Source organism: Pogoniulus pusillus, chromosome 43 (genome assembly GCF_015220805.1).
Source record: "Pogoniulus pusillus isolate bPogPus1 chromosome 43, bPogPus1.pri, whole genome shotgun sequence".
Taxonomy (NCBI): Eukaryota; Metazoa; Chordata; class Aves; order Piciformes; family Lybiidae; genus Pogoniulus; species Pogoniulus pusillus.
The window spans coordinates 370,485-394,352 of NC_087306.1; the positions used below are offsets into that span (position 1 = coordinate 370,485).

At 60.9% G+C, this 23,868-nt stretch overlaps 4 protein-coding genes across 4 annotated transcripts; 3 read left to right on the forward strand and 1 right to left on the reverse strand.

Moving 5' to 3' along the window:
- LOC135192642 (claw keratin-like) lies at positions 1 to 471 on the forward strand. Its single transcript, XM_064175912.1, has one exon. It carries the CDS (start codon positions 1 to 3, stop codon positions 469 to 471), a length of 471 nt encoding a protein of 156 aa, XP_064031982.1.
- Positions 472 to 6,658: 6,187 nt separating this feature from the next.
- Positions 6,659 to 14,782, forward strand: LOC135192791 (scale keratin-like). The gene is made up of 4 exons (XM_064176176.1): positions 6,659 to 6,812; positions 7,583 to 7,826; positions 7,881 to 8,167; positions 14,631 to 14,782. Exons 2-4 carry the CDS (start codon positions 7,603 to 7,605, stop codon positions 14,780 to 14,782), a joined length of 663 nt encoding a protein of 220 aa, XP_064032246.1. The 5' UTR covers positions 6,659 to 6,812; positions 7,583 to 7,602.
- A 5,686-nt stretch (positions 14,783 to 20,468) lies between these two features.
- LOC135192643 (feather keratin B-4-like) lies at positions 20,469 to 20,903 on the forward strand. The gene has a single exon (XM_064175914.1). The coding sequence runs from the start codon at positions 20,469 to 20,471 to the stop codon at positions 20,901 to 20,903; it is 435 nt and encodes a 144-aa protein (XP_064031984.1).
- Positions 20,904 to 23,091: 2,188 nt separating this feature from the next.
- LOC135192644 (feather keratin 4-like) lies at positions 23,092 to 23,448 on the reverse strand. The gene has a single exon (XM_064175915.1). The coding sequence runs from the start codon at positions 23,446 to 23,448 to the stop codon at positions 23,092 to 23,094; it is 357 nt and encodes a 118-aa protein (XP_064031985.1).
- Positions 23,449 to 23,868: the final 420 nt, after the last annotated feature.

The following is a 23,868-nucleotide window of genomic DNA, read 5'->3' on the forward strand; positions in this document are numbered from 1 at the left end:
ATGTCCTGCTACTCCAGCCCCCGCTGCCTGCCCCCCTGCGAGGTGTCCTGCCCGCAGCCCTGTGCCTACAGCACCAGCCTGGGGCCCAGCATTGCCTCCTGCGGGGACTCCACCGCTGTGGTTTATGGCCCCCCAGTCTGCATCAAATTCCCAGGCCCCTTTGTTGCCAACTGCCCTCAGGAAACCATCGTGGGGGCAGCGGTGCCCAACCTCAGCAGCCTGGGCGGGGGCAGTGCCTCTAGCTCCTGGGGCACATCGAGGATGCTGAGCTCCTCTGGCTCTGGAGGCTACTCCAGCTCTGGAGGCTACTCTGGCTATGGAGGCTACTCTGGCTATGGAGGTGGCTCCTGGAGAGGAGGTTCCTGTGCCTCTGGCATCTCCCCGGGGCTGGGAGGCTGCTACAGGAGGCTGTGCAGCAGCAGCAGCAGCAGCAGTGCTGGATCTCGCCGAGGCAACTGTGGCTACTTCTAGAGTGCCCTAAAGGCCTGCAGCCCACTCCAGAGCTGAGAAGATGGAAAGACCAAAGCCAGGCCTGCAGCTGGGGCAGAAGCTCACCAACCCCACAGGACCCCTCCCCTTGCCCTCACCTCTTTCTTGCTCTTCCACTCTCTCTGCTGCTGCTGGCAGCTGCTCCTCAGCATCTCTCCGAGCTCCAGCCCCACTCCCATTGGGCCAACATCCTCTGGAAGGGCTGCCAGGGAGCTGAGTCCTCAGACTGTGCCAGAAGAACACCAGGTGGAGAATGGACTCTGGAGGCTGCTGGGAGTTCTCTGGAGCCAGGAAGGGTCTCCTCCGCCCCCGGTGCCATCTCTCTCCGCAGTGTATCCCACGTCCTGCTCACATTAAAGTCCTCTTGCATCATCTCCTCTGCGTTGGGTTTGTCTCCGTGGGGCTGGCCTGGCCTGGCGCTGTCCAGGAGCTCCTGCAGCTGATTACAGCATCTGTGAGCAGCCTCAGGTGTCCTTATGGCGTCCTGGAGCTGGTTCAGTCGCAGGAGCTCCTCCAGCTCCTCCAGCCCAGCCAAGGCTGGGGCTCAGCCATGGCCTCTGCACCACATTCAGCCACCTCCCTGGCAGCCTGGGCCAGGCTTGCAGAGGCCTCTGAGTGAAGAACTCTTCTGATGTCCAACCCAAAGCTGCTCTGGGGCAACCTGAGCCTTTTTGCCCCTGTGCTGCCCCTTCTTCCTTGGCAGAAGATCCCAACCCAGCTGGCTCCAGCCTCCTCTCAGGGAGTTGCTGAGTGCCAGGAGGTCTCCCCTCAGCCTCCTCTTCTCCAAGCTGAACCCCCCCTCAGCTCCCCCACTCCATGAACATGGAGTCTCCATCTCTGGAGACATTCCAAACCCACCTGGACCTGTCCCTGAGTGACCTTCTCCAGGTGACTGCCATGGCAGAGGGGTTGGGCTCGATGATCTCCACGGGCCCCTCCCTTTCTGTGATGGGCACATCACAGGGCACAACCTCCTCCACCCCCCCAAGTCCCTGCTGCCAGCTGCAGGAGCCAGATGGCCTCCAGGGGGCTCAGGGCAGAGAGCTCTGAGCTGCCAGAGGCTCAAGGCACCGAGCTGCAGTTCGGGTGGGAGGTGAGAAGGTGGAAAAGCAAACATCAGGCAAACCAATGGAGATGCTGAAGAGGTTTAATGGGAGGGAGCAGAGGGCACAGCTGGGGCCTGCCGAGGGCAGAGGGTAGGTCCCTGCTGCCTGGGCACTGACACAGCCCCAGCTGGGGCATCACCACCTGGCAGCTTCCCCTGCCGGCTCAGCACGGCCCAGGGCTGCTGCTGCAGGAGGGGTTGGGCATTCAGAAGTAGCCAGAGCCACAGCTGCCCCCCCAGAACCTCCTGGACCCACAGCTACCCCCCCCAAAGGAATTACCCCCCCCAAAGGAGCCCCCACCAAAGGAGCCTCCTCCGCAGGACCCCCCAAAGCCTCCCCCCAAGGAGCTGGAGCCAAAGCGTCTCCTGCCTCCATAGGAGCCTCCAAGCGACCTGCCCCCACCATAGGAGCCCCCCGAGCCAAAGGAGCTGCCCCCACCGTAGGAGCCCCCAAATGGTCTACCCCCACCGTAGGAGCCCCCCGAGCCAAAGGAGCTGCCCCCACCATAGGAGCCCCCCGAGCCAAAGGAGCTGCCCCCACCGTAGGAGCCCCCTGACTCAAGAGAGTTCATGCCCCCTGAGTACCCCCTGATGGGGGTCGGTTCTGTGGTGCCCACGAAGCTCTCCTGGGGGCAGGAGCTGAGGATGGGGCCCGGGAAGGTGATGACCACGGGGGGAGGGTAGACCACGGCGCGGGAGTCCGCGCAGGAGGTGAGGCAGGGCTGGCTGTAGGCGTCCACGAAGGGCTGCGGGCAGCTGACATCGCAGGGCGAGGAGCAGCCACTGCTCAGGAGCTGTCCGGAAGACATCCTCTGGGGCGGAGACGAAGCTGCAGCACAGGTTGGGTGCGAAAGGGAAAGGTCTTTGCAGCTCTCTGCCCCACACCACCCTCTCAGGCTGGCAGCTGCGGGCCCTGGCAGGAGGAATTCTTCTCCCTCCGGAGCAGAATCCTCCCGAGGCTGCCTGAGCTCCACTGCCTCCTCAGCCTGCTTGAAGCCGCAGGACACAGCAGGAGCACAGCTCCTGCAGCTCGCTCTGGCTGCCAGGGGGGCATGTCCTGTGCCGAGGTGAGCTTGGGGCTCTCCTGCCGCCCGGCAAGGCACAGGGCAGGAGGAGGTGGCCTCGAGTGGCCCCGGGGCAGGCTGAGCTTGGGTAGCAAAGCCCCCGGGCAGGAGCCAGACACAGCCTCCCTGGGCAGCCTGTGCCAGGCTCTCCCCACCCTGTACTGCACAGCTCCTGCCTCAGCTCCAGCCCAGCCCTGCTCTGCCTCAGCTCCAGACCATTTCCCTGGGCCTGGCTCTGACCCCCTCACGCAGAGTCCCTCTGAGCCCTCCTGCAGGACCCCTTCAGGCACTGGCAGCAACTCTGCTGCTCAGGAGCTGTCCTGAAGGCATCTGGGCTGGATCCAAACCTGCAGCAGAGCTGTCTCAGGTCTTTGAGAGCAAGAAAAGCTTGGAAGGGTTCAGGTTTCTCTCTCTGCCCAGAGGAGGCCTCCCCCAGCCCCTGGCACCTCCCCCAGCATCTTCTGCTCTGGCAAGAGTGGAGAGCAGGAAGCAAAGCCAAAGTCCATCTGGCTTTGGGAGGAGCTCTGGGGGCAGCTCAGCTGCAAGGGTTCAGTGAGTTACAGCTCTGGAGCTGACTGACAGCATTGGGCTGCTCCTCATGCCCATGGAAACCCAACCTTAGCCCCCAGATGCCTGAGCACCAGCGTGGTGCAGTGGGAAAGAGATCTGGAGATCATCTCCTCCCATCCCCCTGCTCCAGCAGGGCACCACAGCAGCTTGCCCAGGGGCAAAGTGCCCATGGGGGGGGTTGAAAGCTCTCTGCACAAGGAGACTCCACAACCTCTCTGGGCAGCCTGCTCCAGCATCCTCCAAGCCAAGATGCTTCTCCTTACAGACCCTCCTGGGTCTCAGGTTGTGCTCCTTGGCCTGGCCCTGGGCACCACTCAGCAGATGCCAGTCCCAGGCTCTTGCCCCCTTCACCCTTTAGATGTTGCTGGGCACTGCTCAGATGCCCTCTGGGGCTGCTCTCCTGCAGGTTCTCAGCCCCAGGGCTCAGCCTTTGCTCCTGCTAGAGCTGCTCCAGGCCCCTCAGCACCTTCCTAACCCCCGCTGGGCTCCCTCCAGCAGCTCCCAGTCCCTCTGTGACTGGGGGAGCCCAGCGCAGGCCCCAGCCCTCCAGAGGTGCCCTCCCGAGGGCAGAGCTCCCTTTGCACCGCTTAGATCATGGCATCAGAGCATGGCTCAGGTCGGAAGGGACCTCAGAGCTCATCCACTCAACCCCCCCCAGCAGAGGCAGAGTCACCTCGCAGCTATCTGCTCTCAGATTCAGCTATGACCATGGGCAGAGGGCACTGCCTGGCACCACAGCACCACACTGCCTGCCCAAGTCCTCGGCTGCCCGCGGCAGAGCTTTCCCTGATGCTTCGCCTAGAGAAGGAAGGGAGGAAGGAGATGGAACTCACCAGGCAGGAGCGGCTGCGGGTGAGGAGCTGGATGGAGGCGAAGCCTTCCGCAGGCTCTTATATAGCTCAGACCACCAGAGGGACTGAGCCAAGCTTTGTGCAAGAGCTTCCTACCTGTTGCCAAACTCTGTTTTGCTTCATGGATGATTCCCTTAATTGCTCTAATTGTTCTCTTAATTGTCGTGGTCACGACTCTATTCTCCGCTCCACGGCGCCCTGCGGGCATCCCCTGGCAGCTTATCTGATCCTCTGAGCCCGACGCAGCCACCTGGCAGCAGAGATTGCCCCAGCGCCTGCCCGGGTTGCGGCCGGGGCGGGCCGGGGCGCAGGTGAGGGCTGAGCTGAGCTGATCAGCAGCTTTCACAGCCAATATTTCACCTTGCACCGTCAGGGTCCTGATTGCAGGCAGGCAGGTGGGTGGTTGAAAGAGGCTCTGCCGCCTGCCAGGGCTCAGATGGGAGCAGCAGCAGCGGCAGTGCCCGAAACCCTCCACGGGAATTGGGATTTCTCAACCCAACTGCAGGAAACTGGGAAGATTCCACGAGCTGAGGACTGTCATGAGTTGCTGACAAGCAAAGCTGTCAGATCCAGGACTGCCCACTTGGGCCTGACAGGACAAGTTTGCCTCCTGATGCAAGAGCTGAGCCCAGTAAGCTCCTTCTGCTCCACTTCCTCTGGGGCTGGGGAGCAGCAGGAATGCGGTGCTGGGAATGGCATCGACCTGCAGCAGCCTCAGGATCCATCACCAGACCTGGGATGGTGACAGAGCAGGCACTGGGACAGGCTGCCCAGGGAGTGAAACCTGTGGCCACGGGGCCAGGGGCCAGTGGCCATGGCTGGGCTGAAGGTTGGAGTGGATGCTCCTGGAGGTCCTGTCCAACCAAAGCAGTTCTGTGGCTCTGTAGCAGCTGAAAACCCAAACATCCCATTCCAGCCATTCCAACCCAACCTTTCCAACCTGACCACTCCAACCCAACACTTCCAACCTAACCCTTCCAACCCACTGCTTCCAACCCAACCATTCCAACCTGGCCACCCTAACCCAACCTTTCTAACCCAACTATTCCAATCCAAGCATTCCAACCTGACCACTCCAATCCAACCATTCAATTTCAACCTTTCCAATCCAGCCTTTCCAACCCAACCATTCTAACCTGATCATTCCAACCCAACCATTCTAACCCAACTATTCCAACCTAACCATTTCAACCCAACCATTCCAACCTGACCATTCCAACCCAACCCTTCCAACCCAGGCTCTGGTTGGAGCAGATGGGCTCTGGGGTCCCTTCCAGCCTAAGCCATTCTCTGCTTCTGCCTTTCAGTGCTCACCCAAGCAGCTGCTTACACAGAAGAGCTTCATCATGGAGCAGGTTGGCTTGGAGAAGACCTTCAGGATCACCCAGTCCCAACCCCCACCAAGGTCTGGGACACCTCCCCCTAGCCTAGGCCATTCAAGGCCTCATCCAAGCTAACCTTGAACACCTGCAGGGAAAGGACACCCACAACCTCCCTGGACAACCTCAGCAGGTCATTGTCCTCCAAGGAAGCAGTGTGAGAAGATGGAGACAGTTTATTGTCACTCTTCTCCCTCTGCCACCTCTCAGCAGCTCTGCTGCTGGCCAGGGGCAGCACTCTCACACCTTTGGCAGGCAAAGAGATGAAATCCTCACTTCTCCCAGCTCTGTGCCATGCTACATCTCCTGCAGGGCACAAAACCCTTGAATCAAAGAACCACTCAGGCTGGCAGAGAGCTCCAGGCTCAGCCATGCCAACCTCTCCCCCAGCTCTGCCCAACCAACCAGACCATGGCACTCAGTGCCCCCCAGCCAGCCTTGGCTTCAGCACCCCCAGCCATGGGCACTGCACCACCTCCCTGGGCAGCCCATGCCAGTGCCAATCACTCTCTCTGGGCACAACTTTGTCCTAACACCCAGCGTGACCCTGACCTGGCACTTCAGGCTCTGTGCCCTGCTTCTGGCCCTGGCGGCCTGGCAGCAGAGCCCAACCCCAGCTGGGCACAACCTCCCTGCAGGCAGCTGCAGGCAGCAATCAGCTCTGCCCTCAGCCTGCTCTGGGCCAGGCTGCACCCCCCCAGCTCCCTCAGCCTCTCCTCACAGGGCTGTGGCCCCTCCCCAGCCTTGCTGCCCTGCTCTGGGCACCTGCCAGCCCCTCAGCAGCTCTCTGCAATGCAGGAGCCCAGAGCTGGGCACAGCACTCCAGGGGTGGCCTGAGCAGTCCCAGCACAGGGGCACAAGAACCTCCCTGCTCCTGCTGCCCACACTGCTCCTCAGCCAGCCCAGGCTGCCCCTGGCTCTGCTGCCCACCTGGGCACTGCTGCCTCCTCTGCAGCTCCTCTCTCCCAGCACCCCCAGGGCCCTCTCTGCCTGCCTGCTCCCCAGCTGGAAGCCCCAAAGCTTTCCCTTGCCCAGCGAGCACAGCTCAGGCCACAGCAAGGCAAAGGAGGTCAGGAGGAGTCAAAAAATGGTCGTAAAAGCTCTGCAGGGCTTAGGGCAGGGGCCAGGGTGTGTTGGAGCTGCTCAGTGTGGGGCTGATTTACTCATCACTATCAGCTATCAGCACAATTATCCCAATTACAAGTAGCTTAGGCAGCAAAACCTGAGGGTGCTCCCTGCGCCGCGCACGAGAGGCTGGCACAGCCCAGGCTCAGGCTGGGGGCCTATATAAGAGCAGAGTCACCTCCAGCTGCACCACCTCCTCTCCTCCAGCTCGGGGTTCCCTTCTTGCCAGGTAAGCATTCCAGGAGCTCCTTCATGCTGTGAGGATGCTGCTCTGGCTGTGGGATGAGTTCGTTGTCAGCCCTCGGTGAGGAGCAGCAGCGGCAGGGGGAGGTTGCTCCTGCAGCAGGGCAGGGTTTGTGCTGCGGGCAGGCAGCAGGAGCTGGTGGGAGATGAAGGGATGAGGATGGAAGGTCAGGTCCTGCCAGAGCACAACAGAGAAGAGAAAGCTCCAGGAGGACTTTAGAGCTGCTGCCAGTGCCTGAAGGGGTCCTGCAGGAGGGCTCAGAGGGACTCTGCGTGAGGGGGTCAGAGCCAGGCCCAGGGAAATGGTCTGGAGCTGAGGCAGAGCAGGGCTGGGCTGGAGCTGAGGCAGGAGCTGTGCAGTACAGGGTGGGGAGAGCCTGGCACAGGCTGCCCAGGGAGGCTGTGTCTGGCTCCTGCCCGGGGGCTTTGCTACCCAAGCTCAGCCTGCCCCGGGGCCACTCGAGGCCACCTCCTCCTGCCCTGTGCCTTGCCGGGCGGCAGGAGAGCCCCAAGCTCACCTCGGCACAGGACATGCCCCCCTGGCAGCCAGAGCGAGCTGCAGGAGCTGTGCTCCTGCTGTGTCCTGCGGCTTCAAGCAGGCTGAGGAGGCAGTGGAGCTCAGGCAGCCTCGGGAGGATTCTGCTCCGGAGGGAGAAGAATTCCTCCTGCCAGGGCCCGCAGCTGCCAGCCTGAGAGGGTGGTGTGGGGCAGAGAGCTGCAAAGACCTTTCCCTTTCGCACCCAACCTGTGCTGCAGCTTCGTCTCCGCCCCAGAGGATGTCTTCCGGACAGCTCCTGAGCAGTGGCTGCTCCTCGCCCTGCGATGTCAGCTGCCCGCAGCCCTTCGTGGACGCCTACAGCCAGCTCTGCCTCACCTCCTGCGCGGACTCCCGCGCCGTGGTCTACCCTCCCCCCGTGGTCATCACCTTCCCGGGCCCCATCCTCAGCTCCTGCCCCCAGGAGAGCTTCGTGGGCACCACAGAACCGACCCCCATCAGGGGGTACTCAGGGGGCATGAACTCTCTTGAGTCAGGGGGCTCCTACGGTGGGGGCAGCTCCTTTGGCTCGGGGGGCTCCTACGGTGGGGGCAGCTCCTTTGGCTCGGGGGGCTCCTACGGTGGGGGTAGACCATTTGGGGGCTCCTATGGTGGGGGCAGCTCTTTGGGCATTGGGGGCTCCTATGGTGGGGGCAGCTCCTTTGGCTCGGGGGGCTCCTATGGTGGGGGCAGGTCGCTTGGAGGCTCCTATGGAGGCAGGAGACGCTTTGGCTCCAGCTCCTCAGGGGGAGGCTTTGGGGGGTCCTGCGGAGGAGGCTCCTTCGGTGGGGGCTCCTTTGGGGGGGGTAATTCCTTTGGGGGGGGTAGCTGTGGGTCCAGGAGGTTCTGGGGGGGCAGCTGTGGCTCTGGCTACTTCTGAATGCCCAACCCCTCCTGCAGCAGCAGCCCTGGGCCGTGCTGAGCCGGCAGGGGAAGCTGCCAGGTGGTGATGCCCCAGCTGGGGCTGTGTCAGTGCCCAGGCAGCAGGGACCTACCCTCTGCCCTCGGCAGGCCCCAGCTGTGCCCTCTGCTCCCTCCCATTAAACCTCTTCAGCATCTCCATTGGTTTGCCTGATGTTTGCTTTTCCACCTTCTCACCTCCCACCCGAACTGCAGCTCGGTGCCTTGAGCCTCTGGCAGCTCAGAGCTCTCTGCCCTGAGCCCCCTGGAGGCCATCTGGCTCCTGCAGCTGGCAGCAGGGACTTGGGGGGATGGAGGAGGTTGTGCCCTGTGAGCCAGCATCACAGAATTGGAGCTGCTTCAGTGCCAGGTGGCAGGGACCTGCCCTTTGCCCTCGGCAGGTGCCAGCTGTGCCCTCTGCTCCCTCCCTTAAACCCTTGCTGCACTCCAGCTCATCTCTCCGTTGGTTGTTTCCCCCCTCCTTGTTTTCAAGTCATCCCTTGGGGGATTCTGCCACACCCAGAGCCAGCCACAGGTGTCCTGGAGGAGGAGCAGGATCCTTCCCTCACACCTGGTGCTCCAGTGGCTCACAGCTGTGGGGTTTCAGCAGGGGTTTCCGTGGGCAGAGGATCCTGAGCTCACTCAGTGATGCCCTCCTGGAGCAGTCTGCTGCAGGCAGAGGCTTCGGAACTGCAGCCCTGCAGAGCAGCTTCAACGCCCAGGGTGAGATGGTTCCTGCCAGGGACTCTGGGCTCAGGTTTTGCAGAGTTCTTGGATCGTGGGAATCGTCTCTGTGGCTGCCAGGAGGAGCTGCAGCCGTGGGCAGTCCTTGGCTGCTAACACAGACACAGCAGCGCTGAACTCAATCAGAGCTGTGTCACATCCTGGAGCAGCTCCAGAGGAGGTGGATCCGAGGCTGGAGAAGCTCCCCCGTGAGGGCAGGCTGGGAGGGTTGGAGCTGCTCAGCCTGGAGAAGAGCAGCTCTGGGGAGCCTTAGGTGTGCTGGGGGGGGAGGGAAGCCCAAAGCAGCCCACTTGCAGGAGCAGCCAAAGGCTGGCAGCTTCCCGAAGGGGAGGATGGATCCGGCGCTGGCAGCCCTGCGGGACCAGCCTGGGCACAGCTCTTGCTGCAGCAGCTCAGGAACGTGGGAAGCCAAAGCCACAGAGCCAGGCACTGGGAGGGGGTTGGGAGGGACCTCTGCACACCACTGGGGTCTCCAGAGCAGGTCCCCACCGACTCATCCAGGCAGGTCCTGAAAGCCTCCACAGCTGTTCCAGGCCTCTCACCATCCTTGTGGCCTTTTGCTGTGCCCTCTCCACCAGGTCCCTGTCCTGAAGAGTCCATGGGCACCCCAAACACCTCCTGGCTTCACTTCTCCTCCCTCATCCCCACAGCTTTGTGCTCATTCTTGCTGCGACTCCAATCAGCAGAGTGGCTTTGGAGGACCCTCCAGGCAGGAAGGCTCAGGTGCAAATGTTCCTGAGATGCTTCCAGCTGGTTTGGCAACCACCTCCTGGTGCTCTCCCTGCGCTGCTGCTAATAACAGGCTGCCAGCAGCAGACTCCACAGCCCTGACTCATGGCGTCCCTGCCAAATATCTGTGTCAGGGCCACCCACGTGGGGCTGTGATGACTGCAGGGTGATGAGGAAGGCCTTGGGAATGCAGAGCCCCTTGGGCTGTTTGTTTCCTTGTGTTTGTTTGCTTTGGCTTTGCTTTGCTTTGCTCTGCTCTGTTTGGTTCAGCTTTGCCTTGTTTGGCTTTGCTTTGTCTGCTTTGTCTTGTCTGGTTTGGCTTTGCTCTGCTTTGCTCTGCTTTGTTTTGCTTTGCTTTCCTTTGTTTTGCTTTGCTTTGCTTTGCTTTGTCTGCTTTGTCTTGCCTGGTTTTGCTTTGCTTTGCCTTGTTTGCTTTTGTTCTGGTTTCTATCCCAAGCTCTCTCTGCATCTGCTGCCCAGGCCAGGCTGTGCCAGGCAGGTTGGGCAGAGCCTTTCCCAGTCAGGAGAGATTTGTTGATTTAAAGAATATTCCAGGAGCTGAGTTGCTGCTTCCTCACAGGAGTCATGGAAGGGTTTGGGTTGGAAGGGACCTTCAAGATCACTCAACTTCAGCCCCGCTGCCACGGGCACCTTCCACCAGCCCAGGTGCCTCAAGCCCTCATCCAACCTGGCCTTGAACACTTCCAGGGAAGGGGCAGCCGCAGCCTCCCTGGGCAGCCTGTGGCAGGCTCTCCCCACACTCACTCCCAAGGATTTCTCCTTAATCTCCAGTCTCAGTCTCCCCTCTTCCAGCCTCAATCCATTCCTCCTCACCCTGCCACTCCCAGCCCTTGTAGAAAGTCCCTTCCCAGATTTCTTGTAGCCCTCTCAGGTGCTGGAGCTGCTCTGAAGTCTCCCTGGAGCCTTCTCCTCTCCAGTCTGAGCAGTCCCAACCCATCTCAGGTCAAGTCAGGCATGGACTGGTCCTGGAACTCTCAGTCCTCTCTAGCACTGAAGCCCTCCTGGACTCCTCCTTTCCCTGGCCATTGGGCAGCTTTTTGCTCACTTCCAGAATCATGGAACCATTCTGATGGGCAAAGACCTTTCAGATCCTCCATCCCAACAGCAGCACAGGCACTGAGCCGTGCCCTGCAGTGCCAGGTCTGCACTCAGCCTGTGCTTCCCACAGCACTCTGCTGCGTGCTCCTAGGCAGCATCTTCCTGGTGCAGCTCTGACCAAAACCCCTGGGACAGGCACTGAGGCCAAGGTGGTTTACTGCAAACCAGACCAAGGAATTCCTGGAGGCCTCTCTCTGCCCACTCCAACCAAAATGAGCTTTCTCCACTCGTGTTTCCTCCTGGGCTTGGCCAAGCTCTGTCCTGCCGAGGAGGAGATCCCTCACTCTAGACAGGATCTGTGGGCACCACATCAGGCCCTGGCACTGAATCCCAGCTTGGAGGGGTGGGAAGGGAGCTCTGGAGATCATCTCCTGCTCCCACCCTGCTCCAGCAGGACACCCACAGCAGCTTGCCCAGCAGCACACTGCCCAGGTGGGGTTGGAAGCTCTCCACACAAGCAGACTCCACGACCTCTCTGGTCAGCCCCAGGCTCTTGCCCCTCACCCTTTAGCTCTCACTGAGTACTGCTCAGATCCCCTCTGGGGCTGCTCCCCTGCAGGCTCTCAGCCTCCTCCTTGCTCTGGAAGAGATCTGAGCCTCAAGCATGCAGCCAGGGCCACCAGAGCCCTGCTAGGAGAGGCTCTGCAAGGCACTCCTGGCCCCACAGCCATGCAGTGACTTCAGCTTCCCCAGACAGGTCCCAACAAGCTGCCAAGCAGCTCCCTGCCAGTGCCAGGTGAGGCTCTTTGCATTCTTGGAGGTCAGGATGTGAGAGAGGCAAAACAAAGCTGCTGCTCTCCTAGGACCTGCCAGGATGACTCCTGCAGAGCTCTCAGCCAGCTGCAGCCTGGACACTGCTCCCTGCGAGCCTGAGCCCCATCCTGGGGGCTGCCTTCACACCCAGAAGGGTTTGGGTGCTGAAAGCCAAGAAATGAGAGGAATCCAGGGAAGGGACCGTGGGGGTCACGTGCTGGTGAGGAGAGGGTAATGAGGAGCAGCAGCAAGCAGAACAATTACTGTAATTAGACCTCAGATTTGGTTTGGGGAAGTGCTGGAACCTAATGTCCAAAAGTGACGTCCCTGTCTTGCATCAGCCTGGGGGTCCAGCAGGGTATAAGAACCCCTGAGTGATTCAGAGAGCTTCCAGCAGCTCCTCCTGGCTCCTCCTCGCCCAGCTCAGTAAGTTGGACTCTGACAATTTCTTCTTCCCAGCAAAGCAAACCCCAAAAGCAACCCCAAAAAGCCAACCCAGGAGGGGGGGGGGGGGGGGGGGGGGGGTGTGTGTGTGGAAACCCCTGCACCTACTTGAGGGGTAGATGGGGAGGGATGGGGGAGGGATTGGGGATGGATTTGAGATGGATTTGGAATGGATTTGAGATGGATTTGGGATGGGTTTGGGATAGATTGGGGATGAATTGGGGATGGATTTAAGATGGATTTGAGATGCATTTGGGATGGACTTGGGATGGATTTGAGATGGATTTGGGATGGATTTGAGATGGATTTGGGAATGGATTGGGGAAGGGTTTGGGATGGATTTGAGATGGATTTGAGATGGATTGGGGATGGATTTGGGATGGATCTGAGTTGGTTCTTCTGTGATTTGGGGGATATTTGGGGTGGATCTTCTAGGGATACGTGGAAGGATATTCTGAGGGTGCTTGGGCTGAATGTTCTGTGATTCTGAGGCTATTTGGGATGGATCTGCTGTGAATGCTGTTTGGACACTCTGTGATCCTGAGGGTGTTGGGATGGAAGTCCTGTGATCTTGTGGGTATTAGAATGGATCTGCTGTGATCCTGTAGGTGTTGGGATGGATCTGCTGTGATTCTGTGCATGTTGGGGTGGATCTGCTGTGATCCTGTGGCTGTTCAGAGTTCTTTGCCCACGAAGGGGTTGTTTGATGTGCCCACTCAGGGCACTGGAGGTGTGAGTTTGGGCTCTTGGTCATGTCAGAACTGGGCAGTGGAAGCAGAGAGCCTTTGGCTGTCCTCAGCCTCTCCTCTCTGGGCTGCAGCTGGCAGAGCTGCTCTGCCCTTGTGGCTTCCAGTCTGTGTCTGATCTTGGGCAGAGGCTTTGAGTGTAAATGTTGAGTGGAGGTGTCCTTGCCCATGGCATGGGCTGGGAACTGGATGAGCTTTGGGGTCCTTCCCAACCCATCCCATTCCACAATTCCCTGAATCCTCTGTCAGTGCAGCCAGGCAGAAGGAACAGGAACCCAGAGGTGTCTGCTGGAGGTTCCTTGGGAAAGTGGTCTGGGAGGCTCTGCTCTGCTTATGGAAAACATCCAACAGGTTCTGCAGGAAGCTCTGCTGCATTTGGGAGGTTCTGGGATGGCTTTTCCCTGCATTTTCCCTGGCTGGCTTTCAGCTGAGTGCTTTGTAGGTCAAGCCAAGAACAGGGAATGAGGAGATGTGGTGAGATGAAAGAGTGGGAGTCCAAAGGGTGTCTGGAGTCAGGCTGAAGGTCAGGAGAAGCTGAGGTGTTTGGGCAGCCTGAACACAACAGCAAAACAAAGACTCACTCCGAGAAGAGCTGCCTGAGTCAAAGCCAGCCCCACCCAGGCCCCTGAGCTCAGGCAGCCGATGAGGGATGGCCTGGGCTGACCCCAGGACATCCCCTCTGGATCTGGCACAGGAGAGTCAGCAGCTCCTGCCCTTGCCGCCTGACTGGAGGAGGCCAAAGGCCACTGCTGCACTCTGGCTCTGCTCCTCACCTTCCCACCCTCCTCTCCAGGGGGTTTCAAGAGAAGGGAAGAAGCTGCAGAATCCAGTTCAGGTTTCCCAACAGTTTCCCTGCCTCTGACATTCAAATCCAGGTTTGCCTGCAGGTTTCTGCTGTGATTCAGCTGCTCCCCCTTTTGATCTGCAAATAGGCTCTCATTTGGCTAATGCTCCAAGTGACCTTGGCACCGGCGTGAAGTCATCTGCAGCAGACTGCACTCACCCTGTGCTGTTTGCCTCCCCCACAGACAAAGCAGGGATCAGGAGCCTCTTTCTGCCCTTTGTCTGCTTGGCCCAGAGATGATGGGAACTGAGTGCAGCAGAACCTGTTGTGTGGTTCCCACTGCTGCCATGCCCCAGCTTGGCTCAGCTCCACCTCTGGAGTCCAAATTACAGAGCAGCAAGCAGGTGGTGCTGGAGCAGCAGCCCCAGAGAGGCTCTTTGGTGTCTGCGGGAGGCAGCTGAAGGGCTCCAGAGGAGAGCAAAGCAGAGCAGAACAGGATCAGCCTGAATGGAGGGGTGGGAAGGGACCTCTGGAGCTCATCTCCTCCCCCCCCCCTCCCCCACCCGCTCCAGCAGGGCACCCACAGCAGCTTGCCCAGGGGCACAGTGCCCGGGAAGGGGTTGGAAGCTCTCTGCACAAGGAGACTCCACAACCTCTCTGGGCAGCCTGCTCCAGCATCCTCCAAGCCAAGATGCTTCTCCTTACAGAGCCTCCTGGGTCTCAGGTTGTGTCCTTTGGCCTGGCTCTGGGCACCACTCAGCAGATGCCAGCCCCAGGCTCTTGCCCCTCGCCCTTCAGCTGTTGATGGGCACTGCTCAGATGCCCTCTGGGGCTGCTTTCCTGCAGGCTCTCAGCTCCAGGGCTCTCAGCCTCTGCTCCTGCCAGAGCTGCTCCAGGCCCCTCAGCACCTTCCCAACCTCCACTGGACTCCTTCCAGCAGCTCCCAGTTCCTCCCGACCAGGAGATGCCAGCACTGGCCCCAGCCCTCCAGCGGTGCCCTCCCCCGGGCAGAGTGCAGGGGAAGTCACCTCCCAAGGACTCTCTCTCCAGATCTCGAGTTTAGCTCCCGTCCTGTCGCCTCCTTCGGCTTTACGTTTGCTCCTCCCACCCCTCGCAGGTCCAGCGCAGAGCCAAAAGATGTCCTGCGAGAAAACTCTGTGCCCAGAGCCCTGCTCCGTGCCCTGCGACGCGAAGTGCCCTGAGCCCCGCGCCGCCGCCTGCAGCGAGCCCTGCGTCATCGCCTGCCCGGACTCCAGAGTCATCATCTTCCCCCCGCCCGTGGTGGTCACCCTGCCGGGGCCCATCCTCACCACCTACCCCCAGGAGACCCTGGTGGGCAGCACCGAGTCTGCCGAGCTGGCTGGCGCCCTGCAGTCCGGGGTGGCCATCGGCGGGGGGCAGAAGGGCCTGGAGTGCCTGGAGCCCTGCCTGGAGCGCTGCGCGCCCAAGCTGCTGACCAAGTGCGACACCAAATGCATCGCCCCCTGTGCCGCCCCCTGTGCCGCCCCCTGTGCCGCCCCCTGTGCCGCCCCCTGTGCCGCCCCCTGCCCTGCCCCCTGCCCTGCCCCCTGCCCCCCTCCTTGTCCTCCCCCGTGCCCTGCTCCCTGTGCTGCCCCCTGCCCTGCCCCCTGCCCTGCCCCCTGCCCTGCTCCCTGCCCTACTGCCTGTGCCACCAAGTGTGCCACCAAGTGTGCCACCAAGTGCGTGCCGCAGTGCGCCCCGCAGTGCGCCCCGCAGTGCACTGCCCAGTGCGTGCCGGAGTGCTCCTACACCTACTCCACCCGCTGGAAGCATCCCTGCCAGAGAGGCTTCTGCAAGAAGATCTGAGCAGCTCCAGCGACGCCCGCGGCAAAGGAACAAAGAACAAAGTAGAAATGCCCTGGGACTGCTGGGCTGGGCTGGGGGCAGCAGCCCTGAACCCAGCCCCCGCCCCCAGCGAAGTCCTTTGGTGCTTTAGCTTAGATTGAAGCTTTCTGTGCTCTTGGGGCTCTGCCTCTCTCCTCTGCTCTTTCCACTTTCTCTGCCCAGTCTGACACCGAGCACCAGGCACCGGCAGGGGCCCAGAGCCTGCCAGGCTCAGCGGGAGTGAGGAAGGGCAAGGCCTGGGGGCAAGGTGCTGCTGTGCTGGGCTGGTGGTGGGTGCTGCCTCTCCGGGCCTCTGCAATAGGCTCCCTCTAGCTTGCACTGCTCTCTGCCAACGTTTCCTCCACTCTGCATTCCCATTAAAATGCTGCTGCATCCAACCCTCAGCCTTCAGACCTCCTTCTTCCTCTGCTGCTCACTTGCAAAGCTCTCGTGGTGACCCTCAGCCTTCTGCAGGGGAGCAGAAGGTGGCCTGGAGACTCCTTCCTGGAGCCCAAGCTTCATCCTCAGGTAAACTTAAGGGTCTGGATTCTGCTCTGCAGGCCCCTGGAGAAGATGAGAAGTCAGCTGCAGAGTCCAGGATGAAGTCTGCCAGGAGTCTTAACAAGGCCAAGTGCCAGGTCCTGCACTTTGGGCACAGCAGCCCCAAGCAGTGGCACAGGCTGGGCACAGAGTGGTTGAGAGCAGGCAGGCAGGCAGAGAGGGCCCTGGGGGTGCTGGGTGGCAGCTGCAGAGTAGGCAGCAGTGTGCCCAGGTGGGCAGCAGAGCCAAGGGCAGCCTGGGCTGGCTGAGGAGCAGTGTGGGCAGCAGGAGCAGGGAGGTTCTTGTGCCCCTGTGCTGGCACTGCTCAGGCCCCCCCTGGAGTGCTGTGCCCAGCTCTGGGCTCCTGCATTGCAGAGAGCTGCTGAGGGGCTGGCAGGTGCCCAGAGCAGGGCAGCAAGGCTGGGGAGGGTGCACTGCCCTGTGAGGAGAGGCTGAGGGAGCTGGGGGTGTGCATCCTGGCCCAGAGCAGGCTGAGGGCAGAGCTGATTGCTGCCTGCAGCTGCCTGCAGGGAGGTTGTAGCCAGCTGGGGTTGGGCAGCTTTTGGGCTTCCAAAAGTTGAGTCACTGAGATGCCAAAGCACCAGAAGGGGTTTGTGTTGCCAAGGGAATGCATCAGAGGTGCAGCAAGGGATGGGTCCCTCCCCTAACAACTCGAAGCCAGCCATTGCCAGGCTCTAAAGTGGCAGGAGCAAGAGATGTGTGCCAAGAGAGGCAGGCAGGGAGAGCCACCTGGAAACCGCTCTGAGAACACCCAGACAAGCTGCAGGCTTGGCAGTACTGTCCTGAAACTGGACTTGGTCATCCTGGAAGCCTTCTCCAGCTTCTGTAGAGTCATTAGAAAGGGATCTGGGGGCTGGAATAGACAGGAACTGAATGGGAGCCAGCAGTGTGCCAGGCAGCTGAGTGTGAGCCAGCAGCATGCCAGGCAGCTGAGTGAGCCAGCAGCATGCCCAGGTGGCTGAACAGGAGCCAGCAGTGTGCCCAGGCAGCCAAGAAGGCCAATGGCAGCCTGGCTTGGGTTAAAAATGTTGTGCCCAGCAGGGACAGGAGGGGACTGTGCCCTTGGGCTCTGCTCTGGTGAGGCCACAGCTCCAGTGCTGTGCTCAGTTTGGGGCACCACAATCCAGGAGAGCTGTGGAGGTGCTGGAGCAGGTCCAGAGGAGGGCAACAAAGCTGAGCCTGGAGAATAAATCTGCTGAGGAGAGACTGAGGGAGCTGGGGAAGGGCAGGGTGAGGAAGAGGAGGCTGAGGGCAGAGCTCATTGCTGTCTGCAGAATTCCATCTCTGCTCAGTCTCTGAACACCCCCGGGGATGAGGACTCCACCACCTCCCTGGGCAGCCTGTGCCAGAGCCTGACCCCTCCTGCAGTGAAGCTCTGAAGCTGAGCACCAGCCAAAGCCACATCTGGCAGGTCCCACGCTTCAGACCAGAGCCTGTGTGTGCACAGAGGGCAGGAAGAGAGTGGAGACGTCAGGATGGTGGCAGAGGTCTCTGTGATGCTGACTGCACTTCGCTGGGGCAGGTGCAGGTGGAGCTCTGTGCCCTGGAATCACTCCACAGTGCTCCCCAGAGAGCCTCTTTGTGCCTCTCTGCTCAGCCTGCCGCGGGTCTGCCGAGTCCCTGCTGCCAGAGTGGCAAAACCATCTCCAGAGGACAGTGACTCACCGAGGAGATCCCTGCAGCAGCAGCCTGGGAAAGCCTGGGGCTGGCTCAGAGGGCAGGCAGCTCAGAGCTGTCAGCCAGGGAGATGTGCAGGGTGAGCCACGGCCTGGGCATGGCTGCAGTCAGACACCCCAGAGCTGCCACCCCCCAGAGCATGGCACTGGGGTGCTCTCCTCGAGGGGGTTCTGCCTGGAAGCCTGAGAGCTGGTGGCCACCTCCTTGGTTAGACTAACTTGGCCTGCAGTGGGCAGCTTGGAACCAGCTTGGCAGGTTTGGGCCAGTTTTGGTCTGCCCTTGCCCACCCCTGCCAGCTGTGCTGGGTGCATCCTCCAGGTGATGCCCACAGCAACGGCCCAGGGCAGCAGCTGGGCAATGTAAGTGCTCACAAGTGGTGGTGTTAACACAGCCCCGAGGTGGGACCTCGCCACCCTCACCTGCCTCAGGGGCTGCCCACGGAGCCACAGCTGTGCCACGGCTGGCAAAGGAGACACCCCCAGGAGCTTCGGCTGCGACAGCCACGGCCGGAAAGGTCTCAGCAGGGACCTTCTCCTCTCTCTGCTGCCTTTCCCTGCCAGCCTTTGGCTGTAAGCTGCACTGCTGACCCTTGCTGGGTGGATAACAGAGCCCTGGCAGCTGGCACTTTGCCACTTGGCTGGGCAGGGTGAAGCTGAGTCCTGCCTCGTGGGCCGGGCAGCAGGAACGTGCCTGGCTGCCACTGCCTCCTCTGCTGCCTGCTTACACCTGCCAGGGTGGAAGCTCTGCCTGTGGCATGGTGATGAGGAAGCTCTGGACAAGGCTTATCTGGGTTGTGCCAATGTTGCCCCAGAATAAAGGACTTCAAAGCACTTCTGTGTGATTAACTTGTTGGAGATAGAGTCCTGCAGTGATGCAGCTAATGACAGCTTGCTGCACCTTGGGGCCCTTCTAATGACAGTTTGACACATCTCCTCCTCCTCCTCCTCCTCCTCCTCAGCAGACCCTTCGGAGCTCTGCAGGTCAGATTTTCCTTGCTGTAGAAGAAACCACTGGAGCAGGTTGCCCAGGGAGGTTGTGGATGCCCTCTCAGGCTGGAGCAACCTGGCCCAGTGGAGATGTCCCTGCCCGTGGCAGGGGGTTGGAGCTGGATGGTCCTGAAGGTCCCTTCCAAGCCAACCCAGGCTGTGGTTCTCTGCAGACATTGTTTTTCCTCTGGGATACCAAAGTCCAAACCTTGAGCTGATGCCCTCCTGGCCTCTGTAGGGCAGACATCTGCTCTGTGAATTGGGAAGGTACTCAGGAGGGTTGGTGTCAGGAGGAAGTTGTGCCCAGAGAGAGTGACTGGCACTGGAATGGGCTGCCCAGGGGGGTGGTGCAGTGCCCATCCCTGGAGGTGTTGAAGCCAAGCCTGGCTGGGAGCACTGAGTGCCATGGTCTGGTTTTTTGGACAGGGCTGGGGGAGAGGTTGGCATGGGTGAGCTTGGAGCTCTCTGCCAACCTTCCTGGCTCTGGGGTCCTTTTGGTGGGGCAGGCTGTGAGAGGCAGGCTCAGAGGAGCTAAATGAGGCTCTCCTGCTGAAGCACAGGCAGCACAAGTGGTCCAAGCTGCCCTTCTCCAGGGCTGACTTCTCCCTGTGTGAAGTTCCAGCTCCCCACAGAAGCACACAGGCTCCTTCAGCCTCCAGCTCCAGGAGCTGCATCTCCTCAGCACATGGCCCAAGGGATCCAGGCCAAACTCTCCAAGCCCTGATGCATTTTGCACACTTTGATTAAAAAAGGTCATTTTGTGTGGTCAGCTCCAACCCCTGATCAGGAGGCAACCTCAAGCAGCCATCAGAGAGGCACATCCCAGTGGCTGAGGCTCACAACTACCTAACAGCTAACCCCAGGACAGATAATTACAGCAGCTGGAGGAGCCACCCCAGCACCAGCAGCTGATTTACAAGCACAGGAGATAAGCTCCAGGCCTGCAGGCAGCTGCAGGGATGCTATAAAAGCTCCTGGCAGCTTAGGGTTGTTTGCCTGCTTCTCCTGCTGCCTCTCAGTGGATCAAGGTAAGCCCTAATTTGGATTCCTCTTTTGGCTCTTCCAGTTGGGTGCTGAGCTTTGCTCCTCTGTCTGTAGCTCCCAGCAGGTCTCTGCTGCAGCCTGTTGGAGGCTTTGGCAGATGTGGACATGGGGAGGCAAAATGGGACTTAGAGACCCAGACTGGGCTCAGAAACCTCCCACTGGGTCCCTGAGGGTCTGGATCCTCTCTTCCTTTAGCCTCCCTACAGCAAGCCCTTGGTGCTGGGTGGGGCTTCTGCCAGGGTGGTTGTTTACTCAAATGCTCCTCCAGCTCCACAAGGCTGTGGAGGCTTTGGGCTTTAGCACTGCCCTGCACTGAGAGACCCCCAGCAGGGTGGAGGTGGGAGGGGACCTCTGGAGAGCATCTCCTGCACCCCCCTACTCCAGCAGGGCACTCACAGAAGCTTGCCCAGGGGCACAATGCCCGGGGTTGGCAGCTGTCCACACAAGGAGGCCCCACAGCCTCTCTGGGAAGCCTGCTCCAGGCCCCCTGCCCCCTCACCCCAGGCAGCTTTCCCCTCCCTCTCCAGCAGGCAGCTTCCCCCTGAGCCTCACAGTGCCCAGGGCCCTCCACGCTCCTGCCCTCCACGCTCCTGCCCTCCACGCTCCTGCCCTCCACGCTCCTGCCCTCCACGCTCCTGCCCTGTGCTCCTGCTGCTGGCAGGAGGGGTCGGTGGGTGCCAGCCCTTGCTGGCAGGAGCTGAGCACCACTGGCCAGGGCTCAGGATTTGCTGTGATCTTCCCCCTCTGTGTTTCAGCCCTTCCTGCCCTCGGGGCCATGTCCTACTGCGGAGACCTCTGCGTGCCCTGCAGCTGCCCCCGCGAGGTGCCCTGCCCGCAGCCCCTGGCCCGCACCTGCAGCCAGCTGTGTGTGACCTCCTGCAGCGACTCCAGAGCTGTCCTTTATCCACCTCCCGTGGTCCTCACTTTCCCGGGGCCAGTGCTCAGCTCCTGCCCGCAGCAAAGCCTGGTGGGCAGCTGGGGGCCGCCGGGCACCGGGCGCCCGTTGGGGTCTGGGGGCTGCCTGGGCCACAGGGGCTATGGGAGCGCTGCTGGCCTGAGGGGCTCCGTTCTCTCCGGGGGCTCAGGTGGTTATGGGGGTGCCTGCAGCTACAGCAGGCCTTACAGCTCCGGGTGCCCCTCCCTGGGCAGGGGCAGCTGCAGCCCCCACGCCTGCCGCCGGCGCAGCTCCTGCAGCTGCGGACCCTGCTGAGCCCCACCCGGGAGGCCACTGCAAAGCTCAGCAGCTCCGGATGGGGTTTGCAGCACTTTTCCTTCCCCACCCTCTGGTTTTCTCCTCGTTCCAACGACTCCAGCTCTGTCCTGGAGCTGTTTCCGAGGCAAGTGCAGCCCCTGAGCCCCTCAGCATCTGGCTCCTCGGGCTCCGGGCGCCTGCTCCTGCTGCTTCCTTCCATCCTCTCCCCCCTGCGCCGCTCCCGGGGCCAGGCAGAAGCTCTCTGCGCTGCAGGTGCCCCAAGCACCCTGGAGGTGAAAAACTCTTCCCTCTGTCGTAGGAACCTGTACTCGTTGTGGCCTCCCTCAGCACCGCGGGGGTGGAAATCTCCTTTGCCTTAGGTCTGCTGCAAGGGGCAGCGCTGGGCTGTGAAGCTGCAGCTGTGCTGCGGGAAGCAGAAAGTCTCCCCTTGAACGCATGGCTCAAAGTCACAGGCTTTGGTGGGAAGGCTCCTGGAGTGTTTCTCTTTGTCCCCTGTGCCACTGCAGCTCTCTGGCTCTGCTCCTTGCCCCCCATTAAAAGCTCCACTGCACAGCACTGTCCTGGTGTCCCTTCCACCGACCTGTGTCCCCCAGCAGCCTTCTGGGCCCCCACACTTCTCTCCCAAGCGACACAGCAGGTGTCTGGTGCTCACCAGCAGGCAGCTTTCTGCCCCTCAGAGCCCTCAGTCCCCTTGGAGAGCAGAGTTTTGGCCTCTCTCTTTCCCTCCAGAGCCAAGGAAGATCCTGCTGAAGACCCCCCCCCCCCCCCCCCCCCCCCCCCAGCACAGAGCCCACCACTGCCTCTGCTCTGCTGGGGTCCAGCTCTGTGCAGGAGCTCCTCAGCTTCTGATTCCTTCCCAGGAGAAAAGGGAAACTTCCTCCCAGTGCTGGCATCTGGCAGTAGCAGAAGACTTCATGCAGCAGATTCTCCATGAAGGGCACTGAGGGCAGCTCCTGCCCCTCTGGGACTGAGGGCACAAACTGCCCCAGCAGCCCAAGGGATTGCCTGAGCCCTCCTCTCCCACCACAAACCCTTGCAAAACACTTTGGGGAGGTCCAGAGGAGGCCACAAAAGTGATCCAAGGGCTGCAAGTCCTCTGCTGTGAGGGCAGGCTGGGAGCACTGCATTGGAGCTATGCAGCCTGCAGAAGAGGGGGAGGCCTCAGAGCAGCTGCTGGGGTTGGAAGTGAGCCCCAGGAGAGGGGGGGGAGGGACTTGTGGGAGGGGATGGAGTGAGAGGGTGAGAGGTGATGGCTTTGAGCTGGAAGAACCTGGGTTGAGATGGGACAGGAGGAGGAAATTCCTCCCCATGAGGCTGGTGAGGCACTGGAACAGGCTGCCCAGGGAGGCTGTGGAAGCTCCAACCTTGGGAAGGGTCAAGGCCAGGCTGGATGGGAGCTTGAGCAGGCTGCTCCAGCAGGAGCTGTCCCTGCCTGTGGCAGAGGGATTGGAACTGGATGAGCTTTAAGGTCCCTCCCAACCCCTTCTGTGGGCTTGTTGCTAGGTGGACAACACAAAACCCCCTCAGGAGACCTTGTCCCAGGCTGACAGGTCCCAGCTCTGGGCTGACAGCCAGAGGAGCCTGAGCCTCAGCTGAGGACCATTTAGGCATCATTGCCTGATAGGTCTGGGCTGAGGGGGAAAGCAAAGCAGAGGGCAAAGGCTGTGATGCAGTAGAGGCTTTATTAGAGGCAGGACAAGGACTTCATAGCAGCAGAGGTTGACAATGCAGAGAGCACAGAGGACATCTGCAGGGTCTGCTGGGGGTTGTCTTCTCGGGGGCTGCAGTCTGCAGGGTGAGCTTCTGTCCTGGCTGCGTTTGCAGGTCCCAAGAGTTGAGTTTGGGCTTCAGTGTCTGGGGTGGCCTGAGGGTTTTGGTGCTTGCTCCCAGAACCCAAGCTCCAAAGCCAAGGAACATCCATGGGAGAGGCCAGAACAGATTGGATCCAAACTGCACTGCTGTTCAGTCTCCTAGAAGCCACTTGGATTGAAACTCAAACCTTAGGACCCCTCACAGAGCTGAGACCAGCTCAGGAGATGCCAAAGCCACCAGCAAGGGCAAGACATTCTCTGGGCTTTGTTCTCTGGGTGGTTTCTCAGTGCCCCTCTGAAAGCCATTTCCCTCTGCTCAGTCATGGACTGGGACTTTGCTCAGGTCCTTGCTGGCTTCAGCTCCCCCATGGAGCTTAGCAGGGCCCACAGCTCCCACGGCTGAAGGTGCTGAACCTGCGTGAGGAGCAGGGGTAGGAGAATCGCCCACCCAGGGGGGCACCGGGGCCAAAGGAGCTGCCAAAGGAGCTGCCAGAGCCAAAGGAGCTGCCGAGCTCCAGTGGCACTGAGCTGCCCACGAAGCTCTCCTGGGGGCAGGAGCTGAGGATGGGGCCCGGGAAGGTGATGGCCACGGGGGGTGGGTAGATGACAGCGCGAGAGTCCCCGCAGGAGGTGATGCAGGGCTGGTTGCAGGCCTCTGCCCAGGGCTGGGGGCAGCTCAGCTGGCACAGGGGGAAGCTGCTGGGAGCACAGGCCTGGCGGTAGGAGGACATCTTCGTGGCTGGAAGCAAGCCTGGAAGAGAGAGGGTGGGGAGGGTACAGTCAGGGCTGAGGCCGGGGAGTGCCCGCAAGGAGGGGACCTCCTTTCCCCGTGCAGGAGCAGGCTGAGGAGCCAGGGGAAGCTGCTGAGAGGAGCCAGGGGAAGCTGCTGAGGGTCCGAGGTGAGGAGCACCAAATGCACTTCCCTGCACCTCCACCCAGGGCAGAGGTGACCTCGTGGCTGTGCTGGCCAAGAGCAGCCCTCAGCTACTCAGACCACAGAACATTCAGGAAGTTCTTCCTCCAGAGCTGAGGGTGAAGTTCACCAAGGTCAGATCCCAGAACCATTCCAGCTGGAGAAGCCCTCCCAGGTCAAGCCCAGCATCAGCCCAGCACCACCCTGCCCAGGAACCCATGTCCTGAAGTGCCAAGTC

What these genes read in the sequence shown, in the direction of transcription:
- LOC135192642 (XM_064175912.1), top strand. Translation starts at nt 1, where the DNA reads ATGTCCTGCTACTCCAGCCCCCGCTGCCTGCCCCCCTGCGAGGTGTCC.
- LOC135192791 (XM_064176176.1), top strand. Translation starts at nt 7,603, where the DNA reads ATGTCTTCCGGACAGCTCCTGAGCAGTGGCTGCTCCTCGCCCTGCGAT. An exon ending in GAACCGACCCCCATCAGGGG is followed by an intron (nt 7,827 to 7,880) that starts GTACTCAGGGGG and finishes CGGTGGGGGCAG; the next exon opens with CTCCTTTGGCTCGGGGGGCT. An exon ending in TGGGGGCTCCTTTGGGGGGG is followed by an intron (nt 8,168 to 14,630) that starts GTAATTCCTTTG and finishes CTCTCTCTCCAG; the next exon opens with ATCTCGAGTTTAGCTCCCGT.
- LOC135192643 (XM_064175914.1), top strand. Translation starts at nt 20,469, where the DNA reads ATGTCCTACTGCGGAGACCTCTGCGTGCCCTGCAGCTGCCCCCGCGAG.
- LOC135192644 (XM_064175915.1), bottom strand. Translation starts at nt 23,448, where the DNA reads ATGTCCTCCTACCGCCAGGCCTGTGCTCCCAGCAGCTTCCCCCTGTGC.